General features: G+C 45.4%; 2 protein-coding genes across 2 annotated transcripts in view; one reads left to right on the top strand and one right to left on the bottom strand.

Moving 5' to 3' along the window:
* Positions 1-18,275, bottom strand: part of Top3b (DNA topoisomerase III beta) — a 30,506-nt gene extending 12,231 nt beyond the window's left edge. Inside the window, exons 1-6 of the mRNA XM_032899828.1 lie at positions 18,166-18,275; positions 8,366-8,544; positions 7,195-7,326; positions 6,739-6,845; positions 2,279-2,353; positions 318-514 (exon numbers count right to left, since the gene is read on the bottom strand). Coding sequence (XP_032755719.1) covers positions 318-514; positions 2,279-2,353; positions 6,739-6,845; positions 7,195-7,326; positions 8,366-8,435 — 581 coding nt within the window. The 5' untranslated portion in view covers positions 8,436-8,544; positions 18,166-18,275. The remainder of the gene's footprint in view (positions 1-317; positions 515-2,278; positions 2,354-6,738; positions 6,846-7,194; positions 7,327-8,365; positions 8,545-18,165) is intronic.
* A 1,633-nt stretch (positions 18,276-19,908) lies between these two features.
* On the top strand, positions 19,909-20,742 carry Vpreb1 (V-set pre-B cell surrogate light chain 1). The gene is made up of 2 exons (XM_032899201.1): positions 19,909-20,077; positions 20,165-20,742. Exons 1-2 carry the CDS (start codon positions 20,032-20,034, stop codon positions 20,527-20,529), a joined length of 411 nt encoding a protein of 136 aa, XP_032755092.1. The 5' UTR covers positions 19,909-20,031; the 3' UTR covers positions 20,530-20,742.
* Positions 20,743-21,406: the final 664 nt, after the last annotated feature.

Raw genomic sequence — 21,406 nt, 5'->3', positions numbered from 1 at the left:
TGGAGTGAGGACAGAGCGTGTCCCATGAATACTGTCCCCAGGACAGGATGGAGTGAGGACAGAGCGTGTCCCATGCATACTGTCCCCAGGACAGGATGGAGTGAGGGCAGAGCGTGTCCCATGCATACTGTCCCCCAGTACACGAGAGTGCATACAAATAATCTGGTTAGGAAATTGTGGCCTATTGATGTGCATCTGATGAATATATAAAATTTTCTTCAGGTTAAAAAAAATGGCATCTCTGGTAGCTCATGCAGGCTCTTAGGGCCCTGGGAAAGGCAGTACCCTGGCCCTGTGCCTGTGGCGGGGAACAGCACCTAGTGAACGCACAGCCGATGCGCAGGTCTAGCTCCTGGCGGGCATCCACCGAGAGTGCCTCATTGTGGTCTGGCTCAGTCAGGCGGGTCATGGCATTGCAGATGTCCGTGTCTGTGATGGAACTGAACCTGGCCCGGAACACTGTCTTCTCACCATTGTGGGCATTATTCAGGACAGGCAGAACGGCATCAAGGACCTGGGAGGAAGAATACTGGCTGTGGCTAATCCCTGGCCCCTGCCTTTCCCTCTTTATCCCCACTGCTAGGTGGGCCTTCCAGGGTTAGCCTTTTCCCACCCCTAGGGCCCTCCTATACCCCTTCTCCCTTTTAGACATCTTGTCCCCTACAAGTTCCTTGCCTTCTGGCTGTCTTGCTGGTTGCACTGACTTCCAGATACGCAGCCACTCCTCAGCCCACTTCCTCTTAGTGTTGCCTCAAGACTGCTACCCTTTCCCTTCTCATGAGCGTGCATCTGAACTAACCAGTGAATGCTGTACCCAGTACACAAATGACTCCATGGTCCCACATCCCTTCCCTTTGCTGGGAGTAGGGAGTGCTTGAATGGATTGGTAGAACTTTCACACAACTGGAAAACCGACAAAGGAAAAGATAAAGTGACGGAGAATGGGAAGGCTGCAGCAGGCTCTGTATGGGGGTGAGAGCCAGGTATAAAGTTCCTGGAATTGAGACTCACTAAGGCCATACGAGGGGAGGGACGTCACCAGAGAAGCTGGGCCATGCAGTGGCAACATTATGAGAAAGCAGTGGCCCTATGAGCTGCTATTGTTTCTAGTACCAGAGGCAAAGGCCTTCCGAGGGGATACTCCTGTCGGGTGGAACAGAAAAAGGAGAGAAGAGGGTATCTGAGAAGGGACAGTACGGCATTTGCTAAGAGAGCTGCATGAGAATTCTGGTGCCCTGAATTCCTGTCTCACTAGAGCCATCTCCTGTACTTAAGTGTGACAAGTCGCAGGTTACAGCTGGGGTACAGGGACATAGAGGCAAGGGGCAGTGGCAGGACCAGCAGGCACAGCCAGTATCATTAAAGTGTCATTAGAGGGCACATGGGAAACCTCCACCAGCTTCCCTGTGGCTGGGCTCCCCAGGATGACAGGGCAGAGGACATGTGAAGGTGGGAGATGAGACCAGAGGCTAGAGAGATGGCTCAGTGGTTAAGAGCACCTGTTGCTCTTGCAGAGGACTCAGGCTTAAAGCTACATGTAACTCCAGGTCTGGGAAATCTGATGCCCTTTTTTGACTGCCAAGGGCAAATATATACACCTAGGCAAAATAGTCATATGAATTAGCAAACTGCTGAGGAGATTAACTACAGGAACTCAAAGTCTACAACAGGCTAAGCCAAACACTGAAAGTTCTTGAAACTTGCACTCACCCAGAACAGTGCTTAAAAAAATACTGCTACTACAACTACTACTAACTGGGCTGTGTGCATGTGCCATGGTGTGAGTCAGAGGACAGTTCTCATGAGCTGGCTTACTCCTACCATCTGAGGCTCTGGGGACTGAACTCAGGGTGTCAGGTTTAGTGGGAATCACCTCCACTTGCAGAACCATCTTGTAGGCCCTAGTTATGTCTTAATCTTTTTTAAAAAAAGATTCATTTATTTCACGTTATGTGTATGAATGTTCTGTCTGTCTGTATGTGCCCAATGTGCATGCTTAGTGCCTTTAGAGAAGGGCATCAGATACCTTGGAAGTTACAGATGCTTGTAAACTTGTTTCCTTTGTAAGAGCAACAAGTGCTCTTAACCAATGAGCTGTTTCTCCAGCTCTAGGTCTATGCATTTAAAGTAGCTACAGATTTTCTGAAATTGAGGGGTTGGAAGAAGATGTTCTTTTAGCCCTATACTCCCTATGTTAGCCTCAGGAATAATGTGACAAAATCTGACCGGGAAGGTGGGGAAAAGGTCTACAGGGAACCAGAGTGGGCCCCACACTCACCTCAAAGCAAATATTCTCGCCTTCCTTGTCACAGTCCAGCCACAGCACGACATAGTCACAGCCTCTGCCCTCCACCTGCCACGAAGTACACACTGACAGTCATCCCTGTGACATTCCTCTCTGGGGACAGGAGATGGAACAAGGTACTGGACTTCTAGGATGAGGAGCTGAGCAAGAAGCTGCCTACAATGAGGCTGTCTTAGACTCGGTTTTGGTTCAGAACTATCATATCGTTAGATCAAAAATTTGTAATTACAATATGTCTATCCTTCTGCATGTGGTGTGGTGCGAGTGCATGGGTGTGCAGGTGCATGGGTGTGTGAACTGATGTTTATATGCACATGAGGGCAGGCACAAGATAAGGCAAGGCCTGTGATGGGGCGGTGAAGAAGTAAAGCGAGCATAGTTTTGGAGAGAGGAGAAGGAGAAAAGAAGAACAAAATGGAGGCAGAGGATGACCCAGATCCGTGTGGTCTTAAATGGCCATAGGTAGTTATGAAAATCCTATAAGGGATGTTTTACAGGAGGTTGTGAGTTTACTGATATAAATCTGATTGATAAATTATAAGCTTATTGAGTTTTGATTTTACTGGGTAGCTGGAAATGTGAGCAGAGTGCAGCAAGAGAGCCCCGAGATAGGCGGTCTCTGTATGGGACTGGTGTGGCAGCGACCTGCCTTGGGAATTAGATGGATAGCTGCTGCTGGGACTAGCCATGGTGGGGAGATCACTGCAGGGACAGAGAGTAGCAGGAGGTAGCATGGCATGGTGCTTGGTGTCTTGCTTCCTTTATTTAATATTTACAGCAACAGATGGTGAACCAACGTGTTAGGCAAGAATCCACTAATGATTTAGATTATAGCCTGAGAGTTAGAGTTTTATTTTCTAAGTGAGGGAGTGGTGGTGTGGAGAGGAGTCACATGGACTCAAGTACAGGACCCTTGAAACAAACACAGGGGGTGTCCTGCTCACGGACTCTAGGTCCCCTGCTGTGAAAGAAAACAAGCTGCTCTGGGTCAGGGAGCCGAGTGTGGCTTAATTCAAAGACTGGCTTATTTGGTTTTAGAATAGATTTATATACAGAGTTTGTTTGAATCACATGGGGATTTCTGACCATGATTTGGAACTAAGAGAGAAAAAGCAGAAGTCTGTAGCACCAGGCAGAGTGCATAACAGATACACATTACAGAAGTTGCTGTGAGTGGACGTCAGAGGCTCCAGGTAGAGAGCTTAGCAGACAGAGGTATAAGACAATGCTCTAATAAGTCTGACAGGATACTCATATTCTTTCTAACGTGGGCTCCACGGGGATTTTGGGTTAAAATCTTGGTTTGGCAAGCTGCCTGCTTCTTATTAGCAGGTATTAATAGAAGTGTGATTAAACTTTTTATAGTTAAAGGAGAGAATACAGATTTTGCCCGAGTCATACAAGAATTCTGCCCACAGTTCACAACTAGTACAGGGAAAAATGCAATGGCTCCAAGCAGACAGCATAATGGATCAAAGCTGCCTGCTTCCTACAGGCAGGAATTAGTAAAGTTCACTTTAAAGATGGTATATTATAGTCTGCAGGAGGCTCATAATCTCTAACATGGGCTCCATGGGAATTTGGGTTGATTTCCTGGCATGACAGATTAGAGAGGCCTAAAAATAGGCTCATACAGTATTGTTTAGTTTAGTTCATTTATTTTAAATTGTTTTAATTTTCAAAATGGGTGTAATTTTGAGTTTTGTGATAATATTATTTCTCTGGAAGGGAATACAAGATACAAGCTTTTCTGGTTGCTGACTGAAGGATATGTTGACTTGGGAGAAAGGTTTTGTCTTTGTGTTTTTAGAAAAGGTGTTAGGCTCTGGACACCTTCCAGAGTGGGTCAGTGTGGATCAGATTTGATAGAGGGAGACCCTGGAAGAACTAGACTGAAGAGAATAAAACAACAACAAAGGGGAACAGAATTTCACCCTAACCAGTCTGCACACCCTACCCAGACTGAGGCAATCCACACGGATGTCTCAATGACACTAAAACTTTGTCTTGCGATTTATCACAGAATGGACAGCTTTGGTGGGTCTCATCGTCAGACATGCTGAACTGGCCTGCTTGAACTCCTGATCTCAGGGACCTTTGGCTGGATCCAGTCAGGACAGACAGCAGAGACTACAGTGATCATTGGTATGGCTTCTTAAGACATTTTCCCTACCCCCACCCCACTTCAAGATATCTCAAGGCCCACATTCAGCCTGAAGAAGTTGTGACAAGTCGGCGACCCAGTGTCCTGGACTTGGGGGCTGAGGGTGGTTGTTCTGAGGCTGTCTTTCTGGGAAATTTAGAAATGGTCATAATTTAACAGGCAGAAATTAGCTAGAATTGATTGCTGTAATCTCATTTGGTAGAAATCCTTATATTTGTTACTAAGTTTAAGTTATAATCTCTTATGTTGGTACAGAATTTAATACAAATTTAAGGTTTTCATTGGTATAAATTTCTTATTGGTATAAAATTGAGATTGATATTATTACTCTCATACAAACATTATGCTTATACAACACACCTAAGAATACAGGGCTCAGACCCAGTCCTATAACTGCTACTATACACTGATCTGAGATGATTAAATGTATGAGTTAAGGGACAGATAACAAATTCATAGCTCTGAGTTTATGTTAGGATGTTTTCAAGATAATTTATTAGAAATAGTTAAGAGTAGTTATCAGACAACAGTCCAGATTACATAGATGGTTTTTAAAAATGTCAGAAATCCACAAAATGTGACACTTAATGGTATTTATTCTTTTGTTGTTGAGACATATCTGCCTCTAGCAGCTTCCTTTTGCGGATTCAAAGAAGAAACTGAGCATCTCTAACTCTAGGTGACGCATTACATTGTGGCTAGGCAGCCACTGGGCAGACATTGCCTATTTCATTACAGATAAAATACTGTCCAGAAAAGGACACACTATACAGAATAGTTGACTGAAAATCTCTGCCAAGTCAGAATAATCAGTCCTTCAAAATTCTGTTACAAACGTCTGTCAGAAGATCCTGGGCCAGAAGGCTGAAGACTGATGCTCTTTTGTGTTGCTAACAGAGGACTGTACAGGTAGGCAGCCGTCTCTTCAACTTGCCTCAGTCTGGGAAGTCGTGTTAGGATTCCTATATTTTCAGATAGTAGTGGTCATTCTCAGATTTCTGACAGGGTTGAAGACTAATTATAGTCTCACAGCCTACCCAGGCTATTCAACATTGAGAATACATATTTAATTAGATAGTTTTCAGAGAGTATACAAGCTAGCCAAGACATAACACACAGATTTTTAAGCCTTTCATAAGCTAGGATAACAGAATGTACTATTTAATTAACAAAAATGATGGGTGTTAGGCTTATTTTATATTTTCTAAATTACAGAATGGTAACAGTTGTGCTCAGCTTACATTTGAGAGAAAAGTCCTTTTTTAATTAGACAGAAAGGGTGAAATGCAGATTGATGTCTATATGCAGGCGAGGGCAGGCACAAGATAGGGCAAGGCTTGTGATTGGGCAGTGAAAAGGTAAAGTGGGTACAGAGTTTTGGAGAGAGGAGGAGAAAAGAAGAACCAAGACGGGTGTGCATGTGCATAAGCTTGTGGGGCCGAGGCCAGAGGACATTACTGGGTATCTTGCTCTACCAGTTTCTTTCTTATCCCCTAAGACGAGGTTTCTCACTGAACCTGGAGGTATGTGGTTGGCCAGCAAGCCCCAGCGATCCTCCTGTCTCTGCCTTTCACAGCACAGCACTGCCGTGGCTGCTAGGATCCAAACTCAGGTTCTTATGCTTGTGCAGCAAGTGCTCTACCCACGGAGCTGTCAGGGAGTCGTCTCGCTAACCCTATAGTGAGTGTTTTTAACTTTATTGTGTACAAAACACAGTGTGTGCTTCATAATTTTCAGAGGGAAATAAAAGATTAAGTGGGTTTACTGAAGGTTTTATTTTTTACATTGTTGTCCTCATCTCCTTCCACTGGCTCTCCTCCTTTCTTTATGACCTTAATGCCCTGACCTACGCATCGAAAGCTGATATGACACAGTTCAGCATTAACAATGCTTGTTTTGGGTCATGTGGCTATACAGCTTTTCCTTTAAACTTGTCTTTATTTTCCAGTTTGTCTTTTTAATAAGACGTACATATTTATTTTAAAATTGGGGAAAACCCTTAACTGAGCCATTATAAAAGCAGAATGTCTGCTTTCCTGAACGGGTGTCAAGAGTGTCAGGGAAAGTGCCAGGCGGGCCAACAGAGTACTTTTAGAAATGACAGAAAGATGGGTCAGTGGTTATTGGCCAGAGCCTTGATGTCTAAGACGTGGATGAGGGCTAAGATGTGAATGAGGGCACAAATTATGGTGCAAAAGACAGCTGTGGCTACTTATGACATGGGGACCTGGGAGGAGCCTCCTTGGTGGGCTCGTACGCCCTCCCTTACCTGCAGGAACTTGACCATGTTCAGCTTGGGGTTTGCTTCCTTTTTCTCTGTTGGAGCTTGGCTGAATAACTCTGCAGGATCTACCTTATCCCACTTGTTGTACTTTCCTGGAAACAATATCCAAAGGCACCAAGTCACACGTCACAGCTCACAAAGGTCGGCCTCTGTGGTTGTCACAACTAGGAATATGGAAGGTGGGGTGCATCATGCAGGGATGGGGAAGGTGGGGTACATCATGCAGGGATGGGGAAGGTGGGGTACACCATGCAGGGATGGGGAAGGTGGGGTGCATCATGCAGGGATGGGGAAGGTGGGGTGCATCATGCAGGGATGGGGATGGGTAGCTTACCCAGATGTTAACCACTTCATGATCTGCTGGGAACAGGGTCTAACTGGACCCTGGGTAGTGTATGGTGTCCTTTCAACAGGACAGAGACAGGAGAATGGTTATCTTACCCAGAAAATCCAGTGTCATCACATGACCGCAGACAGATGTCATCTTGAAGTGGACGGGCTGGCCAGCAAAGGTTCCTGTGTATTTGTGCACTGAACACGCCCCATTTAGCCCTTTGTGTGAGGACATGTTTCCTAGGGAGGCAAACCACACAGACAACTGTGAGACTGTAGACGCTGTGGATCCCCGAGCCTACATGCTGACTCTCAGGGGACAAGAGTTCTCCTTCTCCAGCGTGGCCACTGGTAACATCCCTTAGCTCCCTTGCAGATAACTAAGTCTTGGCTGACTTAATGGTGCTGAGGAACAGAAACATCTATAAAAAATCTCACAGAAACTCACATCAGTCCCATACTGGCTGGGAACTAGAAGCTGAGACTCCTGGGGTCTCATTATATTTCTGTTTTTCAATTTGAATGCTACCTTCATTTATTTAGATTATAAGGTTACCAGAAACCTAATTATTATATCCTACACTATGGTTCCTCAGCTGCACACTCTTGGTACTTGGAAATGAGAAGATGCCTTCTGGGCCTGTCTGGACCTTTGGAGTGCGCATTCTCAGCTTAACAAGGGGGGCTCTTCCTCTAAGTGCTGGTGACAGGAGGTCAAGGTGGATGCCTGCCATCTCTGGATAGCCAGCCAGCATCCAAGCATCTTTCTTGTTAGAGGGCCTCCCTCCATGTATCATCTCAGTGGCAGAGTGGGTCCTGATGGGCAAATCTTCCTCTGCCTTTCTGGCTCTCAAGTCACTGGCCACTTGTGAGTGATATGAGATGTAGGGAATGTAACTGTAACCACGTCCAGGGTTATATCACCAGCAGACTATAGTGATATCTAGTGTGCAAAGCCCAAGACTCAGTCTCATTTACCTTCTTCCATGATTGTTTCTTATGCTCATGACCAGTGCCCCTAACTGGGTCAGCACGCTGACAACCACTGCACTTTCTACTACGTCACTGTTGTTCCTGGAGGCTTCAGCCCTGGGACTTCCACATGTGGACATGGCATGTCATAGGAGATTTGCTACTAAGGTGCTTGTTGAAACCTGCCAATCCCAGCTGAACCCACCAGCTGTGGAGGCACACTTTGGAAAAAGAAATGACCAAAAACCCACAAGTCTGTGTTTACAGATGAAAGCAATCAAACAGCCTAGTGCTTGCTTTTTCCTACCTCGGGAGAGGATTTTGGCAATGGATTGTGCCAGGGATGGCTTTTCTGCTACCATGAGCACCGTCTTCATTCCTGCTCCAGGCTGTCAGGGCCCACAGACTGTGGCACCCAGAAGAGCAGCAATGCAAAAGCTTAGAAATGTCTCCTCTGTAGTTCAACAGGACTGCCGACGCTGACTCCTAAGGGGAAGAAAGGCAGCACATTTACCTCATCCCTCCATGCTCAGGGAACTCTGTGAAGAGGGGCAGAAGAAGGCATGCACTGGGGGAGGAAGTGCTGTGCTTTCTCGCAGGCAGCAAGTTTCTAAATGTGGTTAACAGTTTTGAGGAAAGGAGAAACATTTTCTTCAGTGGTGTAGCTACTGCTCGAGTGTCCAGGATCCTGTAAACAACCCAGCGGAACTCACAGGCTACACACACACAGAAAGTAGAGACCACAGTTAGGAAGAGGAAGGCACTCACAGAATGGGATGAAAAAGACAGTCAGTGACGAATATAAAAATACATTATATTCACGTATGAAAATGTCATGAGGAAACCCATTATTAGGTATAATTTGCTAATGACTGGGTTGACAGAAGGCTAAGTGGGGAGAACAAGGAATGCACTTTCTTTCTTAGGTTGGTGATGGAGATGGAACCCAGAATGCTAAGTAAGTACTCAACTGTACCTAGCCCTATGGAAACAGAACCAATGAAAGCCAGGGCAAGAAAAAGAAAACCTGGGGAAATCGGAGAACATCTGCCTACAACCAACTGCTCAGGAAGTGGGAGTCTGACTCTATGTGGGAAAGCAGCAGTGACACTACGACTTCAGTTTGGTGTTAAACTTGTGCCTAAAACATGCTGGGACCTACAGACCTGGACTCATAGGCTGGGGCAGGGTATGTGTGCCCAAGCCCCTGCCAGCTCTTGGAATACCTGTTTGTAAATCATTTTTTGGAAGGGGAAATAGAACACAGTGTTGTGGAGAGACAAAGAGGAAACTAGAATAGAGGGATTAAGTAAGGAAGGAGATAGAGAAAAAGATAAAGGAAGGAATATGGAGAGGGACAACTAACACTAAGAGACATTTGAAAAGCTGTATGGAAACCTACTGCAGAAGCTTCCTAAAATACAGTCATACAAAAAAGGAATCTAAATCGAGTTACCAGATAATAGGCTCTGACAGGATCCCAACTAGACATCTTATGCTGCCAAGTTTTCAAACCTCCAGTGCCAGGAATGAGTAACAGCTTGAATGGGCCAAAGGAGCACTATGGAAACCCCCAAACATCTCAGGCTTTTGTCAAGGCTACTGCTTGCTCTCCACTACCCAAAGTTAAGGTCCTATTACTGAAGAAAACACTTTATATGAATCAAACATGGAGAAGTTGAGCTGATGCCCAACTAGAGGTTTCACCCCTACTGACACACTCATGGTATTGCAGAGTACCCTGTATGCTACTGGAGGAGAAAGATAATTACCAGTATCTCTCAGCTATAATCCCTGCAACCTACAGATACACTCATGGTATTGCAGAGTACCCTGCATGCTACTAGAGGAGAAAGGTAATTACCAGTATCTCTCAGCTATAATCCCTGCAACCTACGACACTTACAAATTATATTGGTACAATAGTGGTACAAATGTTACAGGAGTAACCAAACACTTTCTGATAAGATTTAAGGCTTACTCCATGAGATGGAAGCCATCCCTGACACTGCTAAGGTAGCTGAGAACCTGATCTCAGACAGTACACAGGCCTACGGCAAACCCAAATACTATTGCTCTGCTACAGAAACACAGCAGTAAAATGACTCTTAACGACATTCTCCTATACCCAAAAACCAGAGCCTTGCTCAACAGTCATTAGAGAAGTTTCTCTTTGCAGTAGCTGGGATCTAACATAGGGACTCATAATTGGACAATGTGCAGAGAATAAGAGACTCAGACCTAAATGGGACGTCTGTATTAAATCCCTCTCCTTAGGGCTTGGGAGTTATGTAGAAGAGAAAGCAAAAATATTTTAAGAGCCAGAGGTGATGGATGACTTCAAGAAAAGTGTCTTCCAGATATAACAGAATTGATGCACATGTGAACTCGTAGGGATTGTGGTAGCGTGCACAAGGTTTATACAGGTTTCAGCCAGATGCAGTCCCAGCACTGAGAGAAGGACGTGGACAGGGGATCCCACCCCTAACCAAGAAGCTATCTGTAATTGATATCTACTTGCAATGGAAAGATTAGTTTTCTACCAGAGTCTCAATGTGTATATTAACCACACCTCAGGGAAGGCACTATGCCCAGGAGTAGTTGGCCAATCCCAAATGAACCAACAATATCTTTGTAGTCTTTTTATCTCATTTTGCAATGTTTGGGCATTTTTGGTTTTATTGATATTTTGCTTATTTACTTTGTATGGTTGTGTGTATGTGTTGCAAAGTTGGGTGGGTAGAGATGTAGGGAAGAATTGAGGGAGGGGGGGAAAACATGATCAAAATATATGAAAAAAAAACATTTTTTACTAAAAAAATGTTAAAAAACAAACAAAGAAACTAAATCCTAAGGGGGTGGGGGGTGGGGGAACCAACCCTATTTGGGAACTTGGAAAATAGAGGTCAGAGAGTCAACAGTTTAAGGTCACTGTCTATTAGGGAACTCAGGGCCAGCCTGGAATATGTGAGATTCTATCTCAAAATAGTCCCCACCCCTCTAAAGAAAGGAAGGGAGGGAGGAGGGAGGAAAAGAAAGACGTGAGTCCATTTGGAGCCTCTGCCTGTGCTCCCTGACTGTTCCACCACCCTGAAAAATACTGTTTGGTGACCCCCTCTTCTTTTTGTTGCTGGCCTAGGAAGCCAAATTTTTGCATGGAGCTGCACACAGCCTCAGAGCTCTCCTAACACTGTACTGGTGTCAAGCCTCTCTCCCATACCCATAGCCCTTGGCCAGGTATCTGTCTTAACTAACCCACATTATATTGTGCCATGACCAGTGATACCTTGCAAGAGGACATGCAAACGTCACATCTGGACCCCTGTTGGCCTCTGCTGTAGCTTTCTGGGCAGGGTGTGTCACTTGAAACCTGCTGGTAGAGGAGGAAGAAAGACTTAATATAAGCACAAAACTACCAGACCAAAACCATACCAACCAAAATAAAACAGAAAAAAAGATGCATTTTTTTCTTTACAATAAATTTTTTTGTTTTGATATATATATATGTATATATGTATATATATATATATATATGTATATATGTATTTATTTTTTTCTCCCCTGAATGTTTGTATGTGGAGGCCAGAAGAGGAAATGGAAATGGAGTTACAGACTGTTGTCAACTACCACATGGGTGATATATACGGAACCTGGGCCCATCTCTCCAGCCCCACATTCCTTTTCTTTGTTGTGTTTGGGGTTGAACCCAGGGCTCCATGCATGCCAGGCAAGTGCCCTACCACCAACCATACCTCCAGTCTCCCTTTCTTTTTGATCTATAGATATAACATTATTGTTATGGAGTAAGAGTTTTACTCTGTGTTCTATGTTGGCCTTGAACTGGTGGCAATACTACTGTCTCAGTTTCCCAAAGCGCCAGAATTATAGTCCTGGGCCAACATGCCCAGCTGCATTAAAATTTATAAATACATTACTGTGTTTATTTAAAAACCCAAAGACTTGTTCAGACAAGGTCAACCTTCTGGGGCAAAGGTGATGTGAGGCGTCTTCTTCCTGATGAGACAACTCAGTGAGTGAAGTGCTTGCTGTGCAGGTGTATGGATACAAGTTTGATCCTTAGGACCAACATGAAGAGCAAGATGTGGTAGCATGGGCTTAGAATCCCAGCACTGGGAAAGCAGAGAGAGGCTGATCTGGTGCTTGCTGGCTAGCTAATCTAGCAGAAATGGTAAGCTTTAGGTTTACTGAGAGACTCTGTCTCAAAAAATAGGGTGGAGAGCAAGAAAAGAAACCTCTGACCTCTGGCCTCCGAGAACAGCACAACTGCAAACTTATAAAAATGTCTCTTTTACTGTTTATTTATCCCTGCACATTTATATTTTACTCACATTTGGGCACAGTTGGACTGTTTTCTTATTTTTAGAAATTGTTTAAGAAAATTAGAGTTTTGCTGGAGAGATGGCCCAGCAGTTAAGCGTGTGGACTACGCTTGCAGAGAACTGGAGTTTGGTTCCCAGCACCCAAATGGAGCAGCTCACAACTGCTAGGGGATCTGATGCTTTCTTCTGGCCTTGTACTTGCATGTACAACCCCTACTTGTATATACATAATTAAAGATATTATCTTAAAAATAGTATTTAGTGATAGGAAAGGCTGCTTGACAACATTCATTATGAAAATGAAGAACTAAAGCAAATCTATACTTAGTAGCAAAGACCCTAAGTCTAAGAACATAGCTTATGTCAGCGTGGGACGGCTGAACTGGGCCATTTGTTTAAGTGCACCTCTTCAGCAGTCCCCTGACTAGATACGAGTACCGTCGTCAGCAAGTTTACTGAGTGACCACTACACTACACTAGAACCAGGTCTACTCCTGGGTTCAGCTACGATGGTAGAAAGCAACACTAGTTCATGTCTTCTTGGAGTTCACACTACAGTGCCGTGTCTCCACAGGAGGGAGAGTAAGGGATAGGATAGGACTGGACAAGACGGCAGCTGGGAGAAGTATACAGGTAGAAGGGGTCAGGAAAGGTGAGACCTGGAGAGATGGCTGGACACTTGGAGGGGCAATAAAGTCAGTGGGGTGGGGTGGAGAAGCTGGGAGGCAGTGAAGGGTTGCTGTGGAGTATAACAAGCTGACCTCAAACATTAAAGAGGCCCTCTAGCTGACACACAGGTGACGGGACCCTAAAGAGACAGGGGCTAGGCAAGACTGGGATGTGGAAAAAACAGATAACCTCTGGATTTTTGGCTCAGGCAAATGAAGAAAGAAATCCCTGCTGGTTAATGGAAACCTGAAGGAGAAGCAGGTCAAGTCAGAATTCAGGAGCAGTGTAGATGTGTGGAGGGCAGCAGCAGGGGTACATGGAAGGAATGTGGCGGGGAGCCAAGGAGGTGAAGAGGAGCTATTTGGGTGTGGCAGGAGGAGAGGCCTGAAACCCAGTAAAAGAAACAGTGATACTACTACAGTGTTAAATGCAGGCTGGGGGATATAACAACAGACTGGAGTAAACCTCTGTGACCTGGATGGAAACCATTTGTCCAGTGACAAAAGCAAAGGTCGAGTGGGACAAACTCTAGAAAACCAAAAGGACATTGTTTCATTTTGTTTCAGATGGATGGCATACCACTGTGATAACTGTCCCAGTAAAATAGAAGAAAGGTAAGGGGGTTAGGGACTACTGACATGACACCAGAGTGTCTGAGGGCTGAAAGGCAGCTTTCAGATGGGAAGCAAAGGAGGTGGCGCCTCTAGGTGAGGAGAGGGCAGTGAGAGGCATGATCAAGATAGCAGCCCTGATTCTAGAGAGGGTAAGGAGAGGGTGCAGGAAGGGGATAAACTATGTCCTGTGGGCTCCAATGGTAAAAAGCTTGTTGCTCACGTAGGAATGGAGTTAGAGGGAGTGACTCTTGGATGGGGATAGCAATGAACATGGATCTGAGGGGTGGAAGTGTCCTGAGAAGAAAGGACAGAAACAAACGGTAAGTGCTAGCAAGTTGGTTCAGGTGGACAGTGAACCCTGTGAGGCAGACAGGACTGTGGTGAAGGACCAGATAAGACAGCTGTGAGAACACTGCATAACGACCTAGTAGTCGGCAGGGAGCTGGTTACCTGAATGAATGGTATCTAAGTACACCAGGACACCCACAGATCACCAAGATCAGTTACATAGGGACCTTATGCAATTAACCCAAACAAACAGCGACTGAACATGTCTTTGTGCACACATGCTCATTTACTGCGGTGGTTTGTAGATGGTTGGCCCAGGGATAGCACTATTAGGAAGTGTGGCCTTGTTGGAGTAGGGTGTGTCATTATGGGTGTGGGCTTTAAGACCCTCATCCTAGTTTCCTGGAAGCCAGTCTTCTCCTAGCAGCCTTCAGATGAAGACGTAGAACTCTCAGCTCCTCCTGCACCATGTCTGCCTGGATGCTGCCATGCTCCTGCTTTGATGATAGTGGACTGAACCTGTAAGCCAGCCCCAATTAAATATTGTTCTTTATAAGACTTGCCTTGGTCACGGTGTCTGTTTACCACAGTAAAACCCCAGCTAATACATTTACAAAAGGCAGATGCATTTGGACACGACTCAGAAGCAGCTGCCTGGGGAGGCTGTGAGGGTCTGGGGTGCAGATGGTTCTAGCTCATTCCAATCCCTTCTGTGCTATTTAAGAATCTGGTGCCTTGGATGCATGTGACTGATCAAAAAGGACAAAAAACAATGGAATTTAGAATCCTAAGAGAGATTCTAAGGTGCCCCAGAAAGAGCACTGTTTAGAAACAATGGAGATGTTAAGGAAAATTCCTTCACTAAAAGTATTTTTGTTACTCCTTGATATCATGTATGGAGGTGAACCTGGGCTGTTACAGTCCTTGCTGTAGGACAAAAGAATAAAAATTGCCCCAAGTAAAAACTTGAATGTTTTTCCTAAATATACAACCTCACATAAGAAAAAAGCCAAGCATCTTCAAAACATGTACTGACTCTGACTTCCTGGCCTACCTCTTTCTGAGAACCATACTTGGTACTGCAGGTCTGTCTGTCCATGGTCTGTCTGTCCATGGCTTGTTTAGGTTACTGCTGTGTCTTCCGTACCTAGGTCTTCAGTCCTTAGAGCTATCACATATAGAGGAGCAAGAGGCCAGAAAGGAAAACTGGAAACAGATTGTTCTACTAAGGCTTTTGAAGTTCCTGTGTCTTCCAAAGAAAGTGGTGGGTACTGGACAGTCCCACCAGTGTGGTTGGAATGGGGACACTGTCATTATAATGTTCTATAATGAATGGGAATGTGGATCACACTAGAGCTGAAGTGGCAGGACATCTGTTTGCTCTAGAACCTGTGCTCTAAGATTTTATCCTGTTGCCTCTAAGGATGTCTCTGCTATATTGCCCTGTAGCTTACTTCTAAGCCTGATACAGACTCCTAACAGGTTCTTATCTTACAGCTCCTGGAACATAAGCTGGCTATGTGAGAGCAGGGACTTTCTTGCTCAATCTAACAGAAAGTAGTGGATGGTGAGCAATCTCAATTACATGAGTGTCTGAATACATGACAACAGTTTTACCTGTAAGTTTACCTGTTTATAGATCCTTCAAACCAAACCAAACCAAACCAAACCAGACCACACCAAACCAGACCAAAAACTTAGTTCACCTTAGGTGTGGTAGGAGGCAGAGGCAAGTAGATTTCTTAGTGTGAGTTTGAGGCCAGTCTGGTCTCTCCAGTAAGTTCCAGGATAGCCAGTGTTATCAGTGAGTCCTCATCACATAAAAACAGCAACAGCAGCAGCAACAGCAGCAACACCGGACTTTATAGGGCATTGCCAGCAAATACTTCTATTTCTAGGCATTCTTTTTCTATGCTTTCAAAGTTTGGGAAGTTTGTATCTCTTTTACTCTTCTACAACCTAAGATCCTAAATTACTGAATAGATTGACAAGTTCCTTCAGACACAGACATTCTGCCTTTGCAGGAGTATGTCATTTATCCAGGAAAAGGAATATGACTGGGCAGTAATACAAAGGTATGCGACACATTTCAACTTCAGATGCTTGCCCACTTGTCAGATTATTCAGCTGTTGTCCACTTTGAATATATATTTATCTTCAGGAGCTTTGACTCAAAACAAATACAAGTAGTTGTAGCACTTCAGCATAAGGGGACTTTGTAATATTCTATCACTATTTCAAAGGAGGAAAAACATGATTTTTAATGCCAGGTATGCTGGCATACACCTATAATAGCATCTTTCAAGAGGCTGAATGAGGCAGGAGAAGCTTGAGTTGCAGGCTATATTCAGTTACATAGCAATAAGCTGTTAAAACATTTTTTTTATTCCTTTAAGGATACAGAACCAGGTAATCCGGGGCCTTAACAGTCTCTGTCACAAAAGAAAAGGCACTAAGTCTCCAAGAAAGTGACTCAGTTACTGGAAACTTGTTGAGGGGAGGCTGAACTTGGTTTCCTTAGTTCTAGCTTAGAACACTTCCCTTTACCTAGACTGGATTCTACTTTTTAAAAAGGTCTCTGGAGATGTAACTGTGATTAATCTCAAGACCTCCCTATTTTCTATTAAGGCACATCTTCCATTTCAAAGTGAAAACCAATAAGAAAACCTGGATGTGATATCAGGCTTACAAGATCACTTACATACCACCTTCACACTTTGTGACTCAGAAACACGACTATTTACTTCAGCTTTTGTGCTTTTGTGCTCTCCCCCCACCTCCCTCCCTCAGTCTGTCTGTCTGTCTCCCCCCCCCCCGGGTGGGGGGGTGTGGGTGTGTGTGGGGTGAGGGATTAGGCAGAGACAGGGCCTTGTGTAGCCTCTCTATTATGTAGTCACTATGATCTTGAATTCTTGATCTTTCCATCTTCAACTCCTGAGTGCTGGGAATTCAGGAGTATACCAAAATGTCCAGCCAAGATTTTTATATATAGACTCCTTAACGTAAACCTACATGATACACCAACTTTGATCTTTTCTGCCAAGGCTTTGACATTACAGTTTGTCCTATTCTGGAGTTATTTAGGTGTGGACTGCATAGAGAGAGTAATAGTAAGACAACTTGTTTATACCTTGCCAAATCTCACCAATCATTGTGCCCTTTGGAAAACATTGTAAATATGGAGATTTCCTTTTGGGTCAGTGTATTATGAAGTAGGGGATTTAACTTGGGGATCCCCAAAAGGGGTCAGCAAAGCACGGAAAATCTAAGTATTTAACACTTCAGTGACTTTTAAGCACCTACAGTCCCAGGAAAACAAGCCTCTTAACTCCTTCTCTGTTATCTCTTAACTCCTCTGTATCTACTATGCTGCAGTTCTATGAACATCGCTATAAAATAGGAGTTAAATTTAAATTAAACAAACAAACAATTATTTGTGTGTGGATATGTATGGGCACGCGCATGCTGCAGGTCACAAGTCAGAGGACAACTTGTGGGATTCAGCTCTCCTTTTACCAAGTGGGTTCCCGGGATCGAAACCTTGGTGGTAAGAGCTCTGAGCCATCTCATCAGCCCAGTTAGCCAGAGTAAATTGCAGTTCCTAATAATTCAGACAAGTGAAAAGGGACCTTGGCGAACGGTGAAAATTCCCCTCCTTCTCTGGATATCAAATCCAAGTCGTCCTCGCTTTTCACAGTCCTGTTCCCAAAGGCCGAGTGCCAAATAGTTTAAGAGAAGTCATCGTTCTTCCCTTTCACCTATGATTAAGTAGCTGGCCCTCGATTCTAATTCATTGGTTTACCCACGTTTTCTCCAAACCTGTGGAGATCAAAACAGAGAACAGCCCGGGTCTCCAGACAGAGCAGGCTCCGGCGGGCAGCAAGTAGAACCTTCGACTAAGAACGCGGACCGCAGGCCCGAGCTTTTGTGGGCAGCAAGGCTTCCCTGAGCCAGTTTCCCTACCCTCAATTAGGGAGAAACGTCTCATCGCGGGGCCGCAGGGAGCTCGGTGGAGCGACAGTCGCCTACTAAACTCGGTCCCACCCGAAGCGAGGGCGGGACCGGGAAAAAGCTGCACCAGGCAAGGACCCTCCCCCACGCCCCCACCCGGGTCGGAGCTCCGCTACCATTCCGGAAATGCCCGAAGAAAGCCAGCGTCTTCCGCTTCCTCGAGCAGCCAGCAACCCACTGCTCACCCGCCGTGCCGCTGCACCTCTCGCTCCGGCCGTGCTTTCCCGGTGGCCACTCACGAACGCACTTCCGGCTCTGTCCGCTTGTGGCGTCCCCTCATCTGCTCTCCGATGTCGACACTAAGGTGTCTGCAAGTTCCGAGGTTGGTGAGTTCCGGGTGCCTTGCTGTCTGCATCTTGTTAGGTGCAGGAGGGGTTCCCCAAGTCTCCGTTGTGTGTCTTCCCTCAGCCTGGAGTTGGTCTTCCAAAAACTATCCAGAGGACAATAATGACGATTGTCAGTATGATGATGAAAACAGATGCAATTAATGATTAAAATAAAAATTTAAAGTTTAATAAAAAGTTTAATAAAGTTTTATTTGATGTACATCGGTGTTTTGCTTGCATATGCATATCCATGTGAGGGTGTCGAATTTCCTGGAACTGGGGATAGTTGTGAGCAGCCTTGTGGATGCTGGGAATTGAACCCAGGTCCTCTGGAAGAGCAGCTAGTGTCTTTAACCACGAAGGCATCTCTTCAGCCCAATAATTAAAATGATTTAAACATTTCAGATAGCAGGCTTCTTTCAGTGTTAGGAACATCTGTGAGCTAGGATGGTGGCTCTTACCAGGAATCAAGCAATCAGGAGGCCGAGGCAGAGAATTAGAGGCCATTCAGGGCTACACAGTGAATTTCATTCCAGCTTAGGACTACAGGCTGTACAAAACAAAATACCATTTAAATTTTTGTAGACCATACTATTTGTGTTAATGTATCTGGAAGATAATATATACATTTTTAGAGCATTAGAATTATGTAATTTTAAAATAGTTTTTATGACTCTATTAGCATATCATTTTTTTTTCTTTTTTCTTTTTTTCGGAGCTGGGGATCGAACCCAGGGCCTTGCGCTTGCTAGGCAAGCGTTCTACCACTGAGCTAAATCCCCAACCCTAGCATATCATTTTTAATAGCCTGGTGGTGGCTCACACCTTTTATCTCAGCTCTTGGGAGGCAGAGAAAAGCAGATTTCAGTGAGTTCGAGGTCAGCCTCATCTGCATAGCGGGGTCCAGAATAGCCAGTCAGAGCAACATAGTGGGACCCTATCTTAAAAAAATTTTTTTTAAATTTATTTATTTTAAAATTGTCTCATTATGTGGCCAAGGATGTCCTGGAACTCACTGTGGACCCAGGGTGGCCTCAAACTTATGGTGTTAAGCCATTCTTTTGTTACCAAGGCTGGCTCTAACACCCCCAACAAGCTAGGGTTGAGCACACACTCTCAAATCATCAATCAAAGAGACAAGTAAGAACCTGTAAGATAGCTCAGCAGGCAAAGACAGCGGTTGTCAAGCTGACCATGTGCACACAAAAGAAATGAAAGTAAAAATGTAATTAAAAAAGAGATAAGTAATACTAAAAAGGAATTTATTCAGTGTGCTCACATGTGGTTTATGAACATCTAAAGAGGTCCAATGACTGCTCCCACACATTTTTGGGGTCTGATATGAGGCTTAGGTTTAAGGAGAGAACTCTCATCCCATTCACCAGGCATTTGAACATGAACTACAAATCTGCTTCCGTGGGGCTCAGCCTCTCAGAGGGGAGTTGAGGTCACTCTCCCTCAGGGAGATGAGCCCACCATCTAGCGCCTGGGTTCTGGCCCATGACTTTCCAGCAGGTGCTTCCTCCCAGGATGCTTCCCTGGGTTAAACCCAGAGCCACAAAGGCTACCATTAAACCATTCTGGTAAGTGACGTTGCAGAGCCCAGAAAGCCTGGGAGGGTGGTGAGCAGGAACCAGGGTGCAAAGCAGGGGCGAGACTGCTTCCTAGCTGGTCAGGGCACAGGAGCAGTGGCTGTAGGGGTCAGGGTGCTGCAGGTCTGGAACCATGGCCTGGACGTCTGCCCTGCTCATACTGCTGGCCCATCTCACAGGTACGGGAACTCTTGGGGCCCAGAGCCTCCTTGCCCCTCCTCTTGCCTTGCTCTGCCGCAGTGATGGGTACGCTTCTATTTTCTCAGGTTGTGGCCCTCAGCCCGTGCTGCATCAGCCACCATCGGCCTCTTCCTTCCTTGGAACCTCCATCCGCCTCACCTGTGCCCTGAGCAGCAACCATAACATTGGCATTTACAGCATTTACTGGTACCAGCAGAGGCCAGGCCACCCTCCTACGTTCCTGCTGAGATTCTTCTCACACTCAGACAAGCACCAGGGTCCCAAGATCCCCCTTCGCTTCTCCGGATCCAAAGATATAGCCAGGAACCTGGGGTACCTGAGCATCTCTGACCTGCAGCCAGAGGACGAGGCTGTGTATTACTGCGCCGTGGGGCTTCGGAGCTGGGAAAAGGAGAAGAGGATGGAGAGGGAGTGGGAAGAAGAAAAGTAGCAGACAGATTCGGGATCTTAGGCTCTGGAGACATTCAGACCCAGAACCACGGAGTTTGCTTTGCTCCGCTAGGCTGGTTTGGGGAGGAGGGGTAGAACGCCCGGCTTCGCAGAGCCAGGAAGGTGGAGCCAGCCAGCTTTTCCTTGTATTGCAGTGTTGCTATGCGCCCCATCGGAGGCTGGATTGTAGAATTAAAGCTGTTTTTTTTTTTTTCTACTGAGTTTGGCTTGGCTGGTTTGTGATCTCAGAACCAATTTAAGAACTGGCTAGGTCAAAGGTCCCCGGACCCTGGCTAGTCATGCCCAGTTTGGCCAGGTACCCAACACTGAGGCAGAGCACTGCCTTAGCCCTATTGTTATGATCATGGGGCAAATGGGTGATAAAAACATCCTGGAGGAGGACCTTCTTGCAAAGGACAGGGTCTCCTGTTGTCATCTCCACAGTCACAGAGTAAAGGAGCCCAGCAAACGCCATCTACCTTGGGGGAGAGCAGGTGCCAAGTGACAGGTGTGGGGCAGGTGCCCCTCACTGTTACTAGTGATGTTGTGGGATGGACAGACCGTTGTCATGGAGCTGCCTGTGCATTGTGGGTGTGGCCTCTGCTACCAAATGCAGCACCCAGCCCGTGCTCTCCAATGTGAGTGGTGACAGTCCCAGATGGCACCAGGTAGCAGTGAAGGCCCCAGGGTTAGCAAGATGCATCTACCTTCTGTGCAGGGCAGGGAAGGGCCAGTCAGCATTTTAAAAACTGTATGTATGTATGTATGTATGTATGTATGTATGTATGTATGTATGTATGTATGTGAATACACACACACACAAGAATAATTACACAAGAAATAATTCTTTTTTAAAAAATATTTTGGAGTTTTTGAGG

The sequence above is a fragment of the Rattus rattus genome, chromosome 4 (assembly GCF_011064425.1).
Source record: "Rattus rattus isolate New Zealand chromosome 4, Rrattus_CSIRO_v1, whole genome shotgun sequence".
In the NCBI taxonomy this organism is placed as follows: Eukaryota; Metazoa; Chordata; class Mammalia; order Rodentia; family Muridae; genus Rattus; species Rattus rattus.
This window is presented reverse-complemented; position numbering and strand designations above follow the sequence as displayed.

Coding starts and splice junctions, on each gene's coding strand:
- Vpreb1 (XM_032899201.1), top strand. CDS start 20,032: ATGGCCTGGACGTCTGCCCTGCTCATACTGCTGGCCCATCTCACAG. Junction 20,078..20,164: donor ACTGCTGGCCCATCTCACAG/GTACGGGAACTC, acceptor CTATTTTCTCAG/GTTGTGGCCCTCAGCCCGTG.